Source organism: Onychostoma macrolepis, chromosome 08 (genome assembly GCF_012432095.1).
Source record: "Onychostoma macrolepis isolate SWU-2019 chromosome 08, ASM1243209v1, whole genome shotgun sequence".
Taxonomy (NCBI): Eukaryota; Metazoa; Chordata; class Actinopteri; order Cypriniformes; family Cyprinidae; genus Onychostoma; species Onychostoma macrolepis.
The window spans coordinates 26,969,417-26,992,145 of record NC_081162.1 but is presented as its reverse complement, the minus strand read 5'-3'; the positions used below and the strand labels follow the sequence as shown (position 1 = coordinate 26,992,145).

The following is a 22,729-nucleotide window of genomic DNA, read 5'->3' as shown; positions in this document are numbered from 1 at the left end:
AAAATCAAAACAGAAAATATGACAAATAAAAATGAACCAAATAGTAATAAAAACTATAATAGAATCTCAGTGATACTAAAATATCACTGGATATTACTTATATTCCATAAATATGGTAAAACAGGTCAAATATGGTCTTTCGTGTGTAGTTTCTATTAGCACAAGTGAAGTCCATCTGTTAAAGTCATAATCTTCTCCCCGGAGCTTTTAACCTCATCCAACTATTTAATCTTACTTTAAACTCATTAACAGTTACTGTACATTTCCCTTCACACACATATGCTTTTCTTAATGCGCTTGATGGGGCCTAGAAGTTAAAGATGTGGGCTGGTAACTGAAAGGCTGTAGGTTTGATCCATGAACGATCAACACTGCACTATGTGATCATCCAAGGATACTAAGTTTTCTGTAAGTCGCTTGGATAAAATCTTTTGTTAAATTATGACTTTACTGTAAACAAACAAGATGCTTTAATGCTGCACAAACTGCATGTACAGAGGGTTTTTTGACACCGCATTGCATTAGTTAAAAAATTTTCAATCTCAAATGCTGCAGGATCTATACTGATTTCTTTTATCTTTCATAACTTTTGCTTGTAATCGTCTATGAATCTGCTGGTGTTTTGGTCATTAGTGGATGTACTGTGTGAAGTGGGGTTGTTATAGTAAACCAAACTAAAACCATTAAAAAAAAATTGTTACTTTAAATAAATATATTGTCAAGGCAATATTTCTTTCTTTAGTTTAACTTGATGTACTAATAATAAAAATTACAAATGCACAGTAAAATTACTAAAACTTTAACGACAATTAAAATGAAAACAGAAAATATAAAAACAAAAACCAATTGAAAATATTTATAAAAAATATAATAGTAGGTACTAACAGTATAATAGTAATATCTCAATGATATTAAAATAACACTACCTGAAATAAATGTTGACTGAAATAAAATATAAAAACTGTATAGTTAACTAAAACTAAAACCAAAACCATAAAAAAACATTTTTGTTACTTTAAAGAAAATAAACTGAAATAAAATAAAATATAAAAAACTTTATTTCAGCTAGTTGCCAAAGCAAAATATCTCACTTGATGCACTAAAATAACATATTAAAAAAAAAAAACTAATAAAAATGACAAGAATAAACAACAAAATTACTAAAACTACTATTAAAGTACAATAAACTACATTACCTTAACTACAAATAAAATGTGACCCTGGACCACAAAACCAGTCATAAGTGTAAATTTTTCGAAATTGAGATTTGTACATCATCTGAAAGCTGAATAAATAATCTTTCCATTGATGTATGGTTTGTTAGGATCAGACAATATTTGGCCGAGATACAACTATTTGAAAACCTGGAATCTGAGGGTGCAAAAAAATCAAAATATTGAGAAAATACCCATGCTACTTAACAGAAACTTGAAAACAGAAATAAATAAAAAAATAATAATGATAAAAACTATAATAGTATCTCATATATAAACCACTTGAAATAAATGTAAACTGAAATAAAATATAAAAACTTAAACTTTTTTTTAATTTCAACTAGCCAAATACATTTCTCATTTTAGCTTAGTTTAATGTGATACTAAAATAAATACAAATAAAACAGAAAAAAAATCCAGACTAAAAATGATAAAAATGCACAACAAAATTTAAATTAAAAATGGAAAATATGAAAATAAAACCTGATTCAAAATATTAATAAAAACTTTAGTATAGTGATACTATAGAGTTAGTGCTATAGATTTAGTGATACTGGTAGTCAGTTCTCCTCGAGTTTCTTTAACTGTAAATGTTATTTACTCCAGGCTATGAAGGCGAGAACTGTGAGCTTGATGTGGATGAGTGTGAAGCACAGCCGTGTGAGAACGGAGGTGAGTGTTTCCAGCGATCCGACTCCAGACACTACAGAGTTCTGCCTGAACTGGACACGGACTTCAGCTACGAGAGCGCAGCCGGATTCCTGTGCCACTGCCGCGCTGGATTTACAGGTCAGAGACAGCGCTGATACATCTGTGTTTCTCAATTACACAAGCTTCAGTCTGGACCCAAAAGACCTGAGATGATGCCAACCCTTAACATACATAACTATCCAATTTTGCTATAAGTTGGATCGCAACATATAATCATTGCTGTTAATAGTGTTCACCGTCTGTTTGATTACATGTCATTAACTAACTGCATGAATTTTACTGTACATTTCTGCCATATGGACATCAGCTTGAGATAGTCACCACTGATAAGCTACTATTAAATATAATGTAGAAACTTTAATTTTCTGTAAAGCTGCTTTGCAACGATTTGCATCGTAAAAAGTGCTATACAAATAAACTTGAATTGAATCGTCAACATGGTCTTCTCAAAGAGCTGCTAGTAACCGGAGATTTTCTGTTTCGCAGGCGACAACTGTTCAGTTAACGTGAACGAGTGCGAGTCCACGCCGTGTGAAAACGGAGGCAGCTGTGAAGATCTCATCAATGCGTTTCGGTGCTCGTGTCCTCCGGGGTTCAAAGGTGTGTGAGTGTGCTCCGCATATCACATGACTTTACTTCACATCATTCAAAATAATGGACCACAAAACCAGTCATAAGGGTCAATTTTATGAAATTGAGATTTATACATCATCTGAAAGCTGAATAAATAAGCTTTCCATTGATGTATGGTTTGTTAGGATCGGACAATATTTGGCAGAGATAAATAAAAACAATCTAAATATTGAGAAAATCGCCTTTAAAGTTATTCAAATGAAGTTCTTATCAATGCATATTACATATCAAAAATGAAGTTTTGATATATTTATGGTAGGAAATTTACAAAATATCTTCATGGAACATGATCTTTACTTAATATCCTAATGATTTTTGGCATAAAAGAAAAATCTATAATTTTGACCCATACAGTGTATTTTTGGCTATTGCTACAAATATACCCCAGCGACTTAAGACTGGTTTTGTGCTCCAGGGTCACATGTATCAATGGCTGAATGCACAACATATTTTAGGCGCACGTAGGAAAACATGCCTCTATTTACATTTTTGCAAAACTCTAGGTACTATTATAGTTTCTATTTTCATATTTAGTTTCATTTTAATTTTGGTTAAAGTTTCAGTAATTTTGTTGAAACTAAAACCAAAACCATAAAAAAGTGTTCTATTCGAAATTTTTGTATCATTACGATACTATTGTAGTTTTATTAACATTTTGAATGAGTTTTTGTTTTCATGTTTTCCATTTTAATTTTTATTATATTTTGCTGAAACTAAAGCAAACAAACAGTAAAAAACATTATCATATCATTCCTGACAAGAAGCACCCACCGAGACTCGTACTTCTGAGCGACATGCAAACTGGCCAACCATCGATAAGAAGTTATAGCTGCGCTTCAGGTAACTGTAATTTACTGTATAACTTACCGCTATAATACCAATCTTGCTCATTTTTTACTGAGGCGTGTCACTGTGAAGCAATATAGATATTTAATTAATTATATGCAGCACTTATTATAGGACACACACGCATTTAGGGCGATTATATGAGCGGTTTGGTTAGCAGACTTCATGTCAGCGCAACATGTTAATAAAAAATAAGTTAATATTAAGTGGCTTAAATTGTAAAGACCATATTGTCTTATCCTTAGCCCCGGATATCTACTCGCCCTAGAGCCACCCCTGATCATTGAGATATTACTATAGTTTTTATTAATATTTTGAATCAGTTTTTTCACATTTCAATTTTCATATTTTCCATTTTCGTTTTAATTTTAGTTAAAGTTTTAGTAATTTTCTTGTGTGTTTTTGTCATTTTTAGTTTTTTAATCCGTTTATATTGTTTTTTATTTTTATTTCATTTTTTGTTATTTTAGTACATCTAAACTAAATTAAAATGAGACGTGTTTTTGATTAATGTTTTAAATTAGTTTTTTTCATATTTTTTATTTTCATTTTAATTTTAGTTAACGTTATGGTAATTTCATTGTGCGTTTTTGTTATTTTTTGTATTTTTTTTAAATCTGTCTATATTGTTTTTCACTTTTATTTTATGTTAGTACAGTTTAAACTAGGTTTCTTTTATTTCAAGTAACCAAACTATTTTTTAATGCTTTTGATTCAAAAGTTTATACAGAGCTGCTCAGTTTTAGTCCTAAATCCTGAAAGGAAATGAGCATTTTCACACCATAGGAGCTTTGATGTGGTCGAGGTTTTTAAAACAGCAATTTTTGATCTATTAGTAAACTAAGGCCTGTGGTTAACTTTATTATCTGAAGTTCTTTAGCTTCAAGATGACTTCATCCAGTCAGCGGAGATCAAACATGTTTGATATTTTGAGTTGATTTTAGAACACATATTGTTTATATTTGTCATGTGTCTCCTAGCAACGAGTCCCATATTTAGCTACTTTGTTGCGTTCGGAACAACTTGGAAGTCTGATAGTGTGTGATTCTCAGTCGTGTGGTGTACTGCATGCAGTGCTGGGTATAACTGATTAAATGTGGACATATAAAATTCTCATAATCCGATTACATATTTTTATTGATTACACGATTACTTAATATTCACAAAGTGGCAGTAAATTATTCATAATTAAATGATTCTCCCCAATTCTTCTTTTTTGCATTTAAAATTTTTGTTTAAATTTTAAGTTTTTAAATTTTAATGGAATTGCCTACTGGCCACTAGTCAATTACATGGAAAAATGAGAATGAGAAAAAATTTCGTCTTGTTTTAGTAAGTTTTTAATTTGTTTTTATTTTAAAATTATTTATTTATTTTAATGTAACATTTCTAAAAGTTTTTCATCAATTTACATCAATTTCCCCCTGCAGTTCCTCACAAACCCCAGTCTGGGAAACCATGACGTAATGTAATGTTTAATGCACTTGATTTTGATGATAAAACAAAGAATAAAATTAATTTGATTTCCCTTTGTTTTTTACAATGTTTACAAAATTTTTGTACATGATTTCTCAGAAAACGAGACTTCTTATTTTATGTCATTTTGCATCTCAATTGAATGCATCTTGTTTTAATAATTTAGTTATTTGTATTGGACAGTGTTATTTTAGTATCATTTATATAATATTATAGTTTTTGTTAATATTTTTATTTTTAAATTTTTTGTCTTATTATGGTCAATGTTTAGTAATATTGTTGTGTGTTTTTTTTATTAGTGTTTTCTAAATTCCTATATAATTTTTACTTTAAGTTTAGAACATCATTTTTACTATTATTTTACAACATCAAGTTACACTAAATGAAATTGAGAAATGTTGCCTTGGCATCTAGCTGAAATATTTTTAATTTTGTAATTTTTATTTTTATTTTATTTCAGTTAATGTTTATTTCATTTCAAGCAATGCAAATGCTTTTTTATGGTTTTAGTTAACTATAGTTATACTAAAGTTGATCTTATTCAAATTAATGTGATAAACAAGTTGGGTCAAAAGTAATCAAAAAGCAGTAAGATCACATTACCTAAAATGTGTAATAGATTACATTACTAACTGCAATTTTCATCATGTAATCTACATCTACTACAGCATGTAAATAATCTACCAGCACTGACTGTATGATGCTCAGTTTTCTCTGTAACTGTTTACAAAGTCGGCAGATGCTCTGATGCCTAGTGCTTTAAATCAGTTCAGATTTGGAAAGTGGTGTAGTTTATTCTGAAAGCTTCCCACACGGACAGGACTCAAATCACATCTCCAGTAATGAGTGGTCCTCTGGTGGCATGGAAAGCAGTCTCTCACGGCGGACAGACAGGCATTCCTGATGTCAGCTGGGACGGGACGGGAGGCTCAGAGGATTATTATCCCAGCGGAGGGGGAGTCATGCTGGACGCGTCTGTCGTAATCACTCCTGGACGCTTGGCACCGAGAGGTGGATCGACTTGAGCAAGAGGGAAAAAACTAGGAAGCTAGAAAGAGAAGTTAGACAGTGACTGAGAGGAAGAAATCGCTGGACGTCTGTCAGCTATATGGAGGCAGGATGAGAGGACTAATAGTGAGAGTGATTTGCAGCGGACTGCTTCTCCTGACAGGTAAAGCTTTCCGGAGGATTCCTGCACTAATGTCGAGTTAAGCTGCGGAGAGCTCGCAATTCTGCTGTCTTAAGAACGACGTCGGAAATAAAGTGTGCGGCTCTCCTTATGTGGAATATCATATACTGTACAATGTGTGCAGGGTTTTCCTTCAGGTTTTGTTTTTAGCTCATTGTTACAAAAGTACTGCAACAAGTCATTTCTGACTTTTTTTTGTTTTGTTTTTATGTACAAATATGCAGCATGACATGAGATAAGAAGTCTTGCTTTCTTAAAAAAAAAAGAATCAAAATATTTATGCATAAAAAAAAATATATCTGACAGCAGGGTCAGAAAAATAAACTTGTAATTTAAGCATAAAATTCTGATAAATTCCAATAAATCAGTAAATAAGACTTTTTTCAATTTGCATCTCAAGGAAATGTATCTTGATTTAATTTAATTTATTTGTACTGGATAGTGATATTTTAGTGTAACTGAGATAATATTATACTTTTTAATTAATATATATATATATATATATATATTTAATAGTGTGTTTTCCCTTTAATTTTAGTTACAATTTTTAGTTATTTTATTTCATTTTTATAATTTTCTTTTTAAAATAGCCTGTGTCTTTAGTTTTTAAGTTTTCAGTTTTAGTTTTAGTTTATTTAGTGTAAGTTAGGTTTTCTTAATTAAACTTCAACTAAACGAAAAATGTTGCCTCAGCAACTAGCTGAAATAAAATAAAGTTTTCGTTTTTTATATTTTATGTTAATATTTATTTTATTTCAAATAATGTTTTTTTATAGATTGTTTTAATTAACAAATTTTTAATTTTACATTTTTATTTCATTTTTATTTATTTTGGTACATCAAGTTAAACTAAATGAAAATTTTATTTTATTTCAGTTAGTGTGCATCTTATTTTAAGTAACAAAAATGCTTTTTTAACTTTTAGTACTGAGGAAGAAAATCACTTTTTCACCTGTTTCTCTCTTTGGGACACACATGTCTGCTCTAGGTTTGCATTGCTCTGGTTTACTCTTGATATTCAGTATTGTTGCACTGCTAACATTGTTGGTTTCAGTATAAACTGTTGTTTTTCTTCATGTGCATTATAAAAGCATCAGCTAAATGATTAATGCAATGTAACAGCTTTTTGCATTCTGCATAGCATGTGCTGGAATTAAGTCAATTTATATCTGTATAGCACTTTTTGTTACACTAATTGTTTCAAGGCAGCCTTTCAGTTCATTTAGTTTCATGTTTAATATTGCCAAGGAATGCAAAATATATTGCAAACAACCACACGCTTTCAAAAGCTGATAACTTGCAGGAATGGTTGCACAATAGAGACTGTGTGTTTGACACCTGCTGTCATCCGCAGTGATGGACTGTCTTGCTCAGCCGTGTACATTTCTGTTTTGTTTAGTTTGGGCATATTTACCGGTGCAGTGTTATTATTCAGCAGTATTTAACAGTCGTCCCACAGACTAAACAAACAGCAGTTAAGTTGCAACCATATGCTGACATGCCAATCCCGTTAGCAGGATTACATCACTAATTAAAGACAAAGGATTAAAGTAAATGCAATTAAAAGTCAGTTAATTTCCTTTAGTTCACTGTTCTGTAAGTCATTGGCTCTGATGTATAAAGGTCGGCCTGTATATTAATGTACATTCATAGCTTGATTTTCATGACTTTTTGCTTAAGATGTAGGCCTACATTACAAAAACTGTATTTTCTGTTTTGTAGGCCTTTTAAGCCGCCACCACCCACTAATATAATGAAGCAGTGCACAACGAACGGCGAGTTTTCCCAATTTATGCATGCATTTAACTAACATTATGTAACTCCGCTACATATGTACACTTTATTAATAAACTGTGTATCAATTTTGGTCTTTTAATATATCACTATCCTAATGCATTAAGCTATATTAAGCTCTTCATCGAGGTGACAGATTTGCATTTTAACCACCACAGCGACTTGTGGCAACATGCATGATTTGTGTAGATTGCAAGTGACATTGCAGGTTGCAGAACTGAGAGTGCATATCTGAGAATGCGTGTGCAAGTCTTCTTGACAGGGCAGATGTTAAAAGGAAGTGGCACACCACCTCTCCTTTTAGTCAGTTATTAGGCCTAATTTCTAATAACTAACTTTTGCAATCAGCCATTTGCTCAGATATCATTTAAATAATGGGTCTGTTGCTGTAAGATAAATCATACTTTCAGGTCTCACGATATAAAGCACAAACAGTAGTTTTAAGAACAAAAATAAGATAGAAAATAATTATTATTGTCTCTGATATTTGATAATAGAAAACTTGCTAAGAAATGTGACTAGTCAGATCTTTAACAGTCGAGATACAATTCTGTGCATGTGGTTTATGTAGTTAGATTAGAATGAAATCATCAGGAAGCGGGCATTTCATTTCCACCCGCATAGCATCCTGTCTCGCTTTACAACCTTTCAATTTCATTTGAGATGTTAATTTGAGGTTTGCATTTGAAACTAAAGTATGTCGGTGTAGATTTTTTTCACAAATTAAAATAAACTGGAGCGATCTATAAGATTATGTCAAGTGAACCAACAAACCATATGTGCATTGATCTTGCTGGAATCTTTATAATCTTGGCTACGAATGGCCAGATTTAATAACAGCTTGCGCACATTCAGCCTATTTATTCCATACAGCTTCTGCTAATTAACTGATGAATTTGGAGCAAATTCGGTTTTGTTTTAATGGTATATGTGATGAGCAGCAAATGATATGGGATTTTTTAAAACAACTTTTTCCTTACATTTCACCTCCCCCAATGGCTGAAAAGTATCAAAAATATATATAATAAAAAAAAAAAATCTAATTCTTAATGGGTTTTAGGAATAACAATAATTTACCTTTACATCGTACCAGGTATTTACCTGTTAAACTAAAGGTTTTGTTCATTTTTAAAATACATTTACAATGAAAATGAATTTTCAGTCATCTTGCGTTACACTTTATTTGTATTCCATTTCATGAATAAAAACATATTAAAGAACATTTTGAATAAAAATGTTAACGTATAACAACTAATTTAAAAACAAAATGCAAAAGTTGATAATACAGTTATTGAAATAATTTGATAACATTGTTATAACTTGGAAAAGAACAAGGACACATGCTCGTTCCAGGCTACACAGACTCTTTTCTTTCTTTTAGTACGGGAGATCCTCATTACAGTTTTTATGTCCATTCTGCGGTTTATCATTTTGTTTGTTAAACTCAAAATGAACAGGGATACATTTTTTTTTTAACTTTTCACAGGCCAGAATGATGTGTTGGGTCACATTGCTAACTTTAAAGACCTTGCACGTACCAATATTCACATACACTTCAAAGAAAGTGAAAGTTTTCTTGCTAATACACAGATTAGAGTCGGGTTTAAAAACCTTGCCTCCGGCTGGAGTGCAGACTTTTTCCACCTCGCTCTTTTGAGTTGAATCCAAAAAGCTTTGCACAGATCTGTTTTTATTACTGCAGAGATGATTCTCCTCCAGGAATGTGCTCCAAACCTCAAGGTCCACTGTCTTGGGGGTTTTCTTAAGTAGATGCTTTTTTTGGAAGTTGTCTTTTTTTGCCTGTGTACATTGCTGTGTGCAGGGCTTTTTAGCTTGAGGTCTGATATCCAATTCTAGATGAGCCAGGCACAGATGAAAGCTGAGCATCAGGATGATTTTGACTGCCATCTTCAAGAGAACATTTAACTACAATTAAAAGTCACAGGAAATACAAAGGACTTATTACAGCTCGGATGAAATTTATTATTGTGGATTTCTCCATTAACGATCAATGATTCTTTTAGTAGTTTCCATAGCATGAGAGCAAAGAAGATAGTACATTACCTTCAGAGTGAAGCAGAGTGAGTGATCTCTGAAAATGCCCCTAATAAGTTCGTATGTACGTATGGTTGTAGACCACTGTTTTCTGATCCTGTCACAGCTAGAGACCACCCCAAACCACAATAGTCACACACATTCTCCACTGAGTAAGAGGTGTTTTTTTATCACATGAAAACTAACACTCTCAGAAAATAAATGTGCAAAAATTGTCCCTCTTTACCCTAGTGCAAAAATAGTATGCTTAAGCACAATTTTTTCATATGCACTTTAGTGTAACTAAATGTATTTGTGGCATGCTATAAATGGGTATCATTTAAAGTCTGCTAAATTAAACTAATTTTGTACTAAATGCATTTTAGTTGCGCAAAAGCAGTGCTGAAGTTCAACTAAAGTTGCATTAAATACACTTGTTTGTGCTAAAGTGGAACTATTTCAAGTACACTTTAAACATCCACATTGTGAATTTATTTTTCAATATTAATATTTTCAACTATTTATGTTTTGAATTTATTTTTATACTTTATTAAATTATTTTAAGCATATTTTAATTTGAGTTAATAATAATTATTATGCATGATGCTACTTTAAAATATAAAACTGGAAGTCTTTCCATGCATCGCTCTGGCTTTTGCACGTTAGTTTGAATGCACTTTTATTGTGGTTGAATGTCCGTCTGTGCCAAATGCATCCATGACCTCAGTCTGTGTAATTCCCTCTGCAGGTGTGGTGTGTGAGATTAACCTGGACGAGTGCGAGAGCGAACCCTGTCAGAACGGCGGCCGCTGTGAAGACGCCATTAATGACTACACGTGTCACTGTCCACCTCCTGCGCCGGGCCAGCTGCCCTGGGGCGGTCATGACTGCGACGTCCCGCTGACCGGCTGCGTGCCTGACCCCTGCCAAAACAACGCCACCTGTGTGCCTTCACTGCTCAGAGACCAGCATCAGCACACCTGCATATGCCCTTCAGGCTTCCACGGTGACACCTGCCAAACATCCACCACCTTCTCTGTGACAACGGGAGGTTATCTGGTCATCGAGGTCCCGCATATCAACAGGACCCGCAGGCAGGCGGGATCACAAGGGCCCAGCGTCCAGCTGAGGTTCAGGACGACCTTGCCGGATCTAATTCTCTTCTTCCGGGGAAGCCAAGAGCACTTCTTCATACTGGAGCTAATTGGTGGAGACCTGCACTCCAGAGCGGAATCGGGAGACTTAAAGCTGGCCGTGCAGTTAAGCGGGGATTTCATTGACGGACTCTGGCACGAAGTCTCGGTTAGTGTGGATGAGAGACTGACTCTGACCTCGCTATCAGACAATGTCACCAGAGCTGAGGATGGAGGACACAACCAGCTTCTGTCCTTCCAGCCGCACGGTTTGGAGAGAGTCTACCTCGGCGGGGTGCCGCAGGAATACCTCAACCGGACCGCATCCAGGACGGGATTCGTGGGCTGTTTTGAGGATCTGCTGGTGGATTCTCAGCCGGTTCTTCCCCAGAGCTTCGGTCCGCAGCCGGATGTGCAGATGGGCTGTGAGAAGAGCGACTGGTGCGGGCCGGACCCCTGCGCTGAGCGCGGCCGCTGTGTGGATCTGTGGTCAGACTACAGGTGCGACTGCCGCAGGCCGTTTCACGGACACAGCTGTTCAGAAGGTGAGGCTACTTCTTAAATAACAGCTTGCTGGAATAAATTGTGATGTTCATTTGTGAATTGTGTTTTGTGATGCTTATGTAATTGATGTGCCTGTACTTTGAAAAGTAACAAATTAATTTGATATATTTAATTGTTAATCATACAATTTATTTTAATAAATTTACTTCATTTTTGGAAGAAAAAATGTTGTGTGTATATTCAAATGATAATAATTAAAATTATAGTAATTATAGCTAATAATTAAATCATATATGTAAAATTTAAATCAGTTAACAAATATAAATATGAGCTGAAGAAAACTAATTAATTAATTAAATCATTAAATATTTAAGTTAAAATCATTTTGAAATAAAAATAAAAGACGCTTACTAAAATATCATAATTTATAATAATAAAATAAAATATAATTGCTTTTCAATTTAATATATTTATTTAATTATATTAAAAAGTTATACAATTTTATACACGCACACACACACACACACACACACACACACACACAATAAATGACCTAAGCATTCTGCATGTCAGCTGACGAAAAACTAAAACTTTAAAATAAAAAACAAAATATTGTAATGCACCTACACCTACTAAAAATTATATATATATATATATATATATATATATTATAATTTTATGTGTTGTAATAAATTGTTGAAATATTGACTTAATCATCTGATCTAGATAATGGGAATCATCATTGAGTTCTGAACGAGAATAAAAATGTCATTAGAATTACCAAAATGCTCAAATTAAATCTTTGAACAAATAGTAATTTTTAATTTCCATGAAAATATTGTCACAAGTTAAAAAAAAAAAAAAATCAAATATGAATTCTTATTTTTCTCTTATTATTGGGTTAAAAAATTTGACCTGTACATATTTCTATATCTACTATAACCGTTAAACAATTTTTCTCACCAGAGTTCACTTCATGGACGTTCAGTCCGGAGCGCAACAGGAGCTTCGCTGCGTTTCCCATCATGCAGCAGCACGCCGGTGACGTGAGCGTGTCGCTGTGGCTGAAATCACGTCAGCTGAACGGCCTGGTCCTTCAGCTCCAGCGTGAGAATCAAGCTTACCTCACCGTTTTCCTGAACAACGGCTCATTATACATTGCGTTATACAGCTCCATCAGAAGAGCCTCCAGCTTCCTGACCGACGGGGAGAAGGTCTTCGTGTCCATCAAAAAAGAACGAGGCTTTATATTATTTAACCAAACGCAGCAGGTTTTTACTCCCAGAGAGCTGATTGGGTTTGAGGTGGAGGCTGGAGACGTGGCGTATCTCGGTGGGCTTCCTGAAGGAGAAAACAGCAGACAGTGGGGCGGATATTTTAAGGGCTGCCTGCAGGATGTGCGTATAGACGACACGCAGCTGTACATGTACTCCGGCAGCATCAGCAACAAACCACAGCATCCCAGCTACTTACCCAGAAACTCCTCGAATGTGCTGGAGGGCTGTGCCGGAGACCAGACGTGCAAGGTGAGATGCTGTGCTCAATCACAAGAAGAATTATTCGTGTTACGCTTTTATTCAGCGAGAATGCATTCAGTTTTTCAAAAGTGTCAGTAAAGACATTTATAATGTTACAAAAGGTTTTTATTTCAAATAAATGCTGTTCTTTTGATCTCTCTGTTCATCAAAGAATCCTGAAAAATAAAACGTATCACAGTTTCCACAGAAATATTGTGTAGCACAACTGTTTTCAACATTGATAATAATCAGAAATGTTTCTTGAGCAGCAATGATTTATATATTAGAATATTAGAATGATTTCTGAAGGATCATGGTTATTGTAGTTAGCTAAAAATAAAACAATAGAAACATTTTTCTGTCATTTGAAAAAAATAAATATTAACTAAAATGTTAAAATGTTAACTACTGTTTATTTTTTATAAATTACATATATATATATATATATATACATATATATATATATTCAGCTGGTTGCCAAGACATTTCTCATTTTTTATTTAGTTTAACTTGATGTACTAAATAACTAAAACGGAAATAAAAATGAATAAAAAATACACTGAGACATGTTTAAAAACATGGTAACACCTTCAAATGAGGTTTCATTTGTTAACATTAGTTAATTTATATTACTTAACATGAACAATACGTATACAGCATTTATTAATCTTAGTTAATGCTAATTTGATAAATAAAAATGATGCTGTAAATATTTTATTGTTAGATCACATTTATTGCATTAACTAATGTTAACAAATGACACCTTATTGTAAAGTTTTTAAAATATTACTTAACATGAACAATATGTATGCAGCATTTATTAATCTAACTTAATGCTAATTTGATAATATATTATAATACTGAATAATATATTATTAAAATCAAAAACTGAATACTGTAAATATATATTGTAAATAATATATATATATATATAAATAAAATTTATGCTGTAAATATATTATTGTTCGATCACATTTATTGCATTAACTAATATATTATTAAAATCAAAAGCTGAATACTGTAAATATATATTGTAAATAATAAATATTATATATTTATTTATTGCATTAACTAATGTTAACAAATGACACTTTATTGTAAAATTTAAAATATATATAAACTAACTTACTAAATGTACTAAAACTTTACTAAAATTAAAATGAAAATAACAAATATAAAATATAAATCTATAAAATATAATTAAAAATATTACCAAAACTATAATAATATCTCAATGATACTAAAATAATACTGCTGAAAAATCACTGAAGCTGGAGTAATGATGCTGAAAATTTAGCTTTGCATCGCAGGAATAAATTACATTTTACAATATATTCACATAGAAAACAGCTATATTAAGTTGTAATAATATTTCACAATATTACCAGTTTTACTGTTTCAAAAAGATTAAACAAATCTTACCAGCTGTTGAATGACAGTATGTATCTTCTGCTGAAAGTTTCTCTATCCTCACTTTCCCAAACTTGGTGTTATTCACTTCTCTGTCTCGTCTGGTCCTCTCAGTTTTTGCTCTTTGACTCTCGCAGATGAAGCCGTGTCAGAATGGAGGGAGATGTCGGGTGATCTGGAATGACTTTGTGTGCTCATGTCCGCTGAACTTCTCCAGGAAAACGTGCGACACTCGCGTGTGGTGCGTCAGCGATCCGTGTGACTCTGGGACTCGATGTGTGGATTTACCTGACGGTTATGAGTGTGAGTATCTGCTCTGTTGAGGATTCATTGGCAGCTGAATTTTGCCTTGACTTTTGTTACCCAAGTTACCATCTTTTGCCATTTTGGAGAGTACCCCAGAACATAATCATCGCAATCAGCGGTGTTTGCATTCAGTAGAAAGCGCGTGCATGCTGAACGTAAACAACACTGATTACATTGATTACGTTCTGGGGTACACTCCAAAATGGCAAAAGACGGTAACTCAGGGAGAAGAATTGCTGAATAAATTATTATTGTTTTCTTTCCGCACAAAAAGTATTCTCGTAGCTTCGTAAAATTACGGTTGAACCCCTGATGTCACATGGATTATTTTACTGATGTCCTTGCTATGTTTCTGTGCGTTGATCGTGGTAATATCCTCGCTGTCTATGAAGGGTCAGAGAGCTCTCAGATTTCATCAGAAATATCTTAATTTGTGTTCTGAAGATGAACGAAGGTCTTACGGGTTTGGAACGACATGAGGGTAATTAATGACAGAATTTTCATTTTTGGGTGAACTAACCCTTTAATGTAATAAAACAACTAAAACTAAAATACAAATTTATAAAAACTGTACATATTAAAAAAAAATAATAAAAATGCCAAAAACAACAAAATTAAATTGAAAAATGTTAAACTAAAAACTAATTCAAAATATTAAAAAAGAACTATAATTGTATCTCAGTGATACTAAAATAGAACTATCAGTAACATGAAAATCAAATGCATAAAATCTGAAGATATGCATTAAAGCAGGACGTCTCAAGCAAAAGATGTTAGCATTTATGTGAAGAAAGTGTGCTTCACGTCAGTGTTTCAACCGTATCTCATTCCTTTAAAAAACCTCCTCCTCGCTGCAGGTTTAGCCAACGCCACGTTTGAGAGCAACGCTTTGAAGTTCAGCGCCGACGGCTCCTTGTTCCTCCCCGTGACGAGCGTCTCGATGCAGCTCCGGACGCGCGAGGAGAACGGGACGCTGTTACGAGCCTCCAGCCGCCTGGAGTTCTTCTGCATGGGGCTCCTCAACTCCTCCCTCATCGTCAAGTTTCGCGACGGGAACAGTTTGGAGGTGCACGCCTTCACCAGCGAGGTCCCCGTTTCGGACGGAGACTGGCATCAAGTGGAGCTCTACCTGTCCAGCTCGAGGACAGCTGCGTCTCAGTGGCACCTCTCCATCGACGGACAAGCGGCCGGATTCAGTTCAGATCCCGCCGGAAACATGGACTTCTTCAACTCCTCCAGTGTTTGGCTGGCGGAGAACTACACCGGCTGTTTGGGCGAGGTGCGGATCGGTGGCGTTTATTTACCGTTTACAGGACTCCTAGATGAAGAAGCGCCGCAAACGTCCCGGTTCATGCGAGTCGGCGGGATTTCGGAGCCTCGTCTGGGATGCACCAGCTCCTCCTCCTGTCTTTCGGATCTGTGCCAGAACAACGGCACCTGCACGGATCTCTTCAATCTCCTCTCCTGTGAATGCGGCCCGGGATGGACGGGCGAGCGCTGTCAGGAGAACGTGGATGAGTGCGACCGGCGGCCCTGCGTCCGTGGGACGTGCCGGGATCTGCCGGGGGACTACGAGTGCCAGTGTGCTCCCGGATACGCTGGGAAGAACTGCCAGCTGGAGGCGGATGTGTGCCAGGAGCATCGCTGTGAGAACGGAGGCTCGTGTGCGGCTGCGGTTACGGGATACACCTGCATCTGTCCACCTGATCACACCGGACCGCTCTGCCAGTGAGTCTGACCACTTAGTTACTAAATATATATTCTTTACAGATTTTTGAAAGAAGATTTCTTCTGCTCAGCAAGGCTGCATTTATTTGATCAAAAATACAGTAAAAAAATGTGAAATATTATTAATATTTAAAATAAGTTTTCTATGTGAATATATTGTAAAATTGAATTTATTCCTGTGATGTAAAGCTGAATTTTCAGCATCATATATATATAAACACATACATACACACACACACACACACACAGTATACTCTGCTGTTCAAAAGTTAGGGATCAGCCAGATTTTTATTGTTTTCAAAGAAGTCTCTTTTGCGTTTATTTTGCATTTATTTGGTAAAAAATACAGTAAAAACAGTAATATTATTACAATTCAAAATTAGAATATATTTTGTGAATATAGGCCTATTATAAAATGTAATTTATTTCTGTGATGCAAAGCTGAATTTTCAGCATCATTACTCATCATCACATATTTATTTTAAATAAACTGGGATAAGCAGTGTTATTTTAGTATCATTGAGATACTATTCAAGTTTTTTTTTTAAATATTTAACATAATTAAAAAAAAATTATTTTATTTATACATTTTTAAAAAATATAGCCCCTTTTTACTACTGAGAAATGTTGTTAATTAATAAATTTTTAATATGGCTATAAAGTTTTTATTTCATTTTTTTATACCAATGTAAACTTAATGAAAAGGAGAAATGTTTTTTTTTTAGTTAACAATTTTTATTTGTTTAATGGTTTTATTTTTAGTTACCTCTAATAACCATGTTAGCAAAGTGTGAAAAGTCAGAAATGATGCTCTAATAACATCAAAGTTGAAACTTAAAGTTTACTTGAAGATTTTTTTAAATTTATGCCAATGTTTAATTTATGCCATACTCATCTACTAAAAATATTAAAATAAAACAAAATATAAATATTACATGAAAACATTAAACTTAAAAAAAAAAAAACATAAACGCATATATATTTAAATTAATTACCAACTTATTTTTTTATCTAATATTTATATTTTATTTCAGCCTTATTTAAATGAACATGAATTATTTTTACTAGTTTTCTAAATCAGATTAAACGTACAATGTATATGCTAAACTTATCTGTCATGTTGATCCATATTCAAAGAAATGGAGCCTTGCTTGATTGGATTTAATATCTAAGATATATTATTGTTGTATCTTCACATTATAGAGTAAATTTATCAATGTGTCTCATCCGTCAGGTGGCGTTTTCCTCCTCAGCAGTGTGATGTGGATTTACAGTGTGAACATGGAGGTGTTTGCAGTGAGGGATCGCGGGGAGCGAACTGTACCTGCAGACCGGGCTTCAGCGGAGACAGGTGAGAGTCTTCTGCAGACGTGATCACATGATGATTAAATGTGCAGCCTGCAGTCAGACTGATGACTTTCTGTGTACCAGATGTGAAGTGGACATAGACGAGTGTGAGTCGAACCCGTGTCGTAACGGAGGCACGTGTGTGAACAGACACAATCACTACCTCTGTGAGTGTGTGTCGGACTTCAGCGGAGAAAACTGTGAGAATACGGTCAGTTCTTGGCAGTTTCTCTGAACTTCTCTTTTATTCCCCCAAGATCCATTTTATTTCCTGGTAAAAAAATTTCTAAATTCCATTTTGTTTTTCTGTATTCTGTTTTAATAGTTTCGTTAAATTATATTAATCAAACAGTATGTCTAATTTATTGAAATCATGAAACATATATAATTTAACAACAACTTATTAAAAGTTTAAAAACATTTTTGAGCCCTATTAAATATATGTTTTGTTTTTTTCCCCAAATTCCATTTTATTTTATTTTTCCAAATTACATGTTTGCCATATTATTCTTTTCTGGATTCCCTTTCCCCCCCCCATTTTAATTTTTCTGGATTCCATTTTAATGGGTAAATTCAGTTTTAGTAATCAAAAAACATGTCTAATTAATTGAAATCATGAAACCTATTGAATTTAAGAACAATTTATGAAAATATTAACAAAAAAATAATTTTAGGGCACTCTGAATCCTTTTTTTATTTTTTTCCCAAATTCAATTTAATACTTCTGGATTCTATTTTTTTTAAATAAATGTAATTTTAGTAATGTAATTAGTAAATTTAGTAATTTTAATTAAAAAAATAGTATGTCTAATAATTTCAATTAAAAAAAAACAAAAAAACAAAACAATTCAAGGCTCCATGAAATCCATTTATTTTACCCCAAATTTTCTGTTTTCCATTAAATTTTTTCTGGATTCCTTATGTATTTATTTTTCATTGTATTTTTTTTATAGATTTTGTTTTAATGGTTAAATTATAGTAATCAAAAAGCATGTGTTATTAATTGAAATCATAAAACTTTTATGAAAAATTTTAACAATTTATTAAAAGTTAAACAAAAATTACATTTTAGGGCCTTGCGTTCCTTCCTTCCTTCCTTCACAAAAACCTGTTTTATTTTTTTCTGGATTTTTTTTATTTTTTTTATTTTAATATTTCTGGATTCAGATTTAATGGATAAATTAAATTTTAGTAATTAAAAAGCTTGTCTAAATAATTGAAATCATGAAACTTGTACAATTTAACAACAATTTATTAAAGTTTAACAAAAAATAAAACATTTAGAATAAATAAAACGAATAAAACAAAAATAAACAATAAAATAAACAAATAAATCATGAAATTCATTTTATTTTTCCCAAATTCTGTTTTGCCTTTTTTTCCCTTTTGGATTCTGTTTTATTTTTATTTATTTATTTCCATTTTAATTTTCTGGATTCTGTTTTAATGGTTAAATTAAATTTTAGCAATCAGAAAGCATGTCTTATTAATTGAAATCATGAAACTTAAACAATTTAACATCAATTTATTAAAAGTTAAACAAAAAGAAAAAATTTTGGGCTCTATGAAATCAGTTTTTTTTTCAATTTAACCCCCCCCCCACCAATTCTATGTTTTCCGCTTTAATTTTTCTGCATTCCATTTTTTACTGAAGTTTTATATTTTAATTTTAAAATTAAATTTTGATAATGAAAATATAATAATTCTTAGCAAAATTATTCTTTAAAAAATAATAGGACTCTATGAAGTGTTTAATTTTTTCATACATTTTTAAATTACGTTAAAATGCATTTTTATGACTGTATTCCGTGTTTTCCTCCTCGGTGTGGTCCTCAGAAGCAGCAGCAGGAGCGTGTGCCGTGGCTGATGGTGGCTGTCCCGCTGGCGTGTCTCGCTGTCCTGCTGGCCGCGGTCGGGATGGTTTGTCTGGCTCTCACGGCCCGGAAGAAGCGCCAGTCGGAGGGAACCTACAGCCCCAGTCAACAGGAAGTAGCTGGAGCTCGACTAGAGATGGGCAGCGTGCTGAAGGTGCCTCCAGAGGAGAGACTGATCTGACATTGGTTGTCCTGTGGACGGTTTGGGCCGAACACACATGGAACCGTGACGCTTCAAAGCAGCAGAGCTGACAGATGTGGCTTTTATGTGTCGAGACATGTTGAGCAAAGCTGCGTGTGCCTTCAGTGGAAAGATAATGGAGAAAAACACTGCTGATTCTCCATCATGAGCACTCACTTTCACCACTGAGAGTAAGAGAGCAGTGGACATCTTCAGCTTGGGAAGCTTAGATGAAGCCAATGTGAAAAATATAAACTGTGACCACTTTCCATCCCATATGGCAAAAAATATATTTTAAATATATTTCAAAATATACAAAAAAAGGTCCAAAAAATCTATTCACTAAGAAATGCTTTAAAAAATATTTGCTTGAATATATTTTCTACCAATATATATTTTGAATATTTTTAAAAATATATTTTTAAATGCTTTTAATAAAATATATTTATATATTATAAAATATATATGTTGCCCTTCATATAGTTCAATGCATGAAAATGTTCATAATATACATTGTACTTTTTTGGATGTTCCATTTTTTTTATTGTTCAAAAAAAAAAATATTTTTAATATATATATTAAATATTGTATTGTTTCTTGTAACAACAAAAAGGAACATCTAAAAATATATTTATATTTATACTTTTGGACCACAAACCAGTCATAAGTAGCACTGTTATATTTGTAGCAATAGCCAAAAATACATTGTATGGATCAAAATGATCGATTATTTTGCCAAAAATAATTAAGTAAAGATGTTCCATGAAGATATTTTGTAAAGTTCCTACCATAAATATGTCAAAACTTCATTTTTGATTAGTAATATGCATTGCTAAAGACTTCATTTCGACAACTTTAAAGGCAATTTTCTCAATATTTAGATTTTTTTTGCACCCTCAGATTCCAGACTTTCGAATAGTTGTATCTCGGCCAAATATTGCCTTATTTATTCAGCTTTCATATGATGTATAAATTTTCAATTTCAAAAAATTGACCCCTATGTCTGGTTTTGTGGTCACAATATCTATAGTACCTTTATCGATGTTCCAATTTGTTTATGTCAACAAAAATAAATTAAATAAATAAAAATCTGAATGCCCCAAAAAAAAAAAAAAAAATATATATATATATATATATATATATATACTGCCGCTAAAAAGTTTGGAATCAGTAAGATTTTGAATGTTTGTTCAGAAATAAATATCATTTATTTCTGTGATGCAGCGTTGAATTTCCAGCATCATTACTCCAGTCTTCAGTGTCACATGATCCTTCAGAAATCATTCTAATATGCTGATTTATAATCAATGTTGGAAACCGTTGTGCTGCTTCATATTTTAATAAAAATATTATTTTAATATATTAATATATTAAAATATATTAATAAAAAGTTAAAAAGAACAGAATTTATTTAAAAAAGAAATTTTGTGTTACAATATACAATGCTATTCAAAAGTTAAAAAAAAAAGAAAAAAAAAAAAAAGAAGTTAATACTTTTATTCAGGAGGGATGTGTTAAATTAATAAAAAGTCATAGCAAAGACTTCTATTGTTAGAAAAGATTTCTATTTTGAACAAATGCTGCTCTTTTTAACTTTGTATTCATCAAAGAATCAAAGAAAAAAGTATCACATGTTCCAAAAAACAACATGAAGCAGCGCAACAGTTTCAACACTCATAATAAATCAGTATATTAGAATGATTTCTGAAGATCATGTGACACTGAAGACTGGAGTAATGATGCTGAAAATTCAGCGCTGCATCACAGAAATAAATTCTATTTTAAAGTATATTAAAATAGGAAACCAATATTAGAAATTGCAATAATATTTCACAATATTACTGTTTTTTCTGTATTTTTGATCGAATAAATACAGCCTTGATGAGCAGAAGAGACTTCTGCTTCCCTTAAAAAAATATTAAAAATCTTACTGATCCCAAACTTTTGAGCTGTGTGTGTGTGTGTGTGTGTGTATGTATGTGTATATATATATATATATATATATATATATATATGAGTCATAATATTTTTTGCATATATGATGGTTGAAACTCAATGTCAAAAAATACACTTAATTGCACTTCATTGTTTACAACATATTTAACATATATTTACAATATATTTTGGGCAGAAACATTGTATTATTTAGATATATTTTTTGCTATATGGGGTCTAATTATTGTGTTTTATACAACTGTGACAGTAATCCAGTGACACGAAAGCGCAAAATTTTGGGGTTTTGGGCAACAACAAAGTTTTTTTTTTTTTTTTGTCCGAGTAGATGATATAAGTGTTCAGTTTGTGATGTGTTTTGACTTATTTAATGTCAAACATTTTCCCCTTAATGTATAATGTAAAGCATCTATTTATGCCAACATGTAGAAGAGATGTTATATCCTGGAAAATGACACACAAATGAGATATTTTAAGTCGGCAAGTTACTGTCCATAGTGTTTTGTATGTCAGAAAGGCCTTTTAAATAGAGGCAATATAAAAATTGGTTGAAGCATTTAGTGTGTGCCTTGCTAATGTACCCAAAAAGTCATTATATATTCAGAATTTCAAGTTTTATTTCAAAATTTATTTAGCAAGGTTTTTATAAAATGTGTTTTGTGACAAATTCTGTGCTGCACTGGATTGATTTCACAGATGAGGTCCGCTCAACTTGATCAAATGAAGTAACGGATATATAACGAACATCACTGAAAAAGTGCAAAGAGTTTTTCTACATGTAAATGTTTTTCTGTATAGACACGGTCAGTATTTGATGTTTAACACTGGACTCTGGTTAAAGCCACTGTATTGTTTTTCCACTGGATTGATTTTGTGTTT

At 32.7% G+C, this 22,729-nt stretch overlaps 1 protein-coding gene across 1 annotated transcript in view; it reads left to right on the top strand.

Annotated features, from left to right (window-relative positions):
- The window catches only part of crb2b (crumbs cell polarity complex component 2b), a 37,012-nt gene extending 16,020 nt beyond the window's left edge, over positions 1-20,992 (top strand). The window contains exons 5-13 of the mRNA XM_058785939.1: positions 1,821-2,003; positions 2,412-2,525; positions 10,646-11,575; positions 12,501-13,060; positions 14,599-14,764; positions 15,625-16,495; positions 17,730-17,846; positions 17,927-18,053; positions 19,679-20,992. Of these exons, the coding sequence (XP_058641922.1) occupies positions 1,821-2,003; positions 2,412-2,525; positions 10,646-11,575; positions 12,501-13,060; positions 14,599-14,764; positions 15,625-16,495; positions 17,730-17,846; positions 17,927-18,053; positions 19,679-19,897 (3,287 nt within the window). The 3' untranslated portion in view covers positions 19,898-20,992. The remainder of the gene's footprint in view (positions 1-1,820; positions 2,004-2,411; positions 2,526-10,645; positions 11,576-12,500; positions 13,061-14,598; positions 14,765-15,624; positions 16,496-17,729; positions 17,847-17,926; positions 18,054-19,678) is intronic.
- Positions 20,993-22,729: the final 1,737 nt, after the last annotated feature.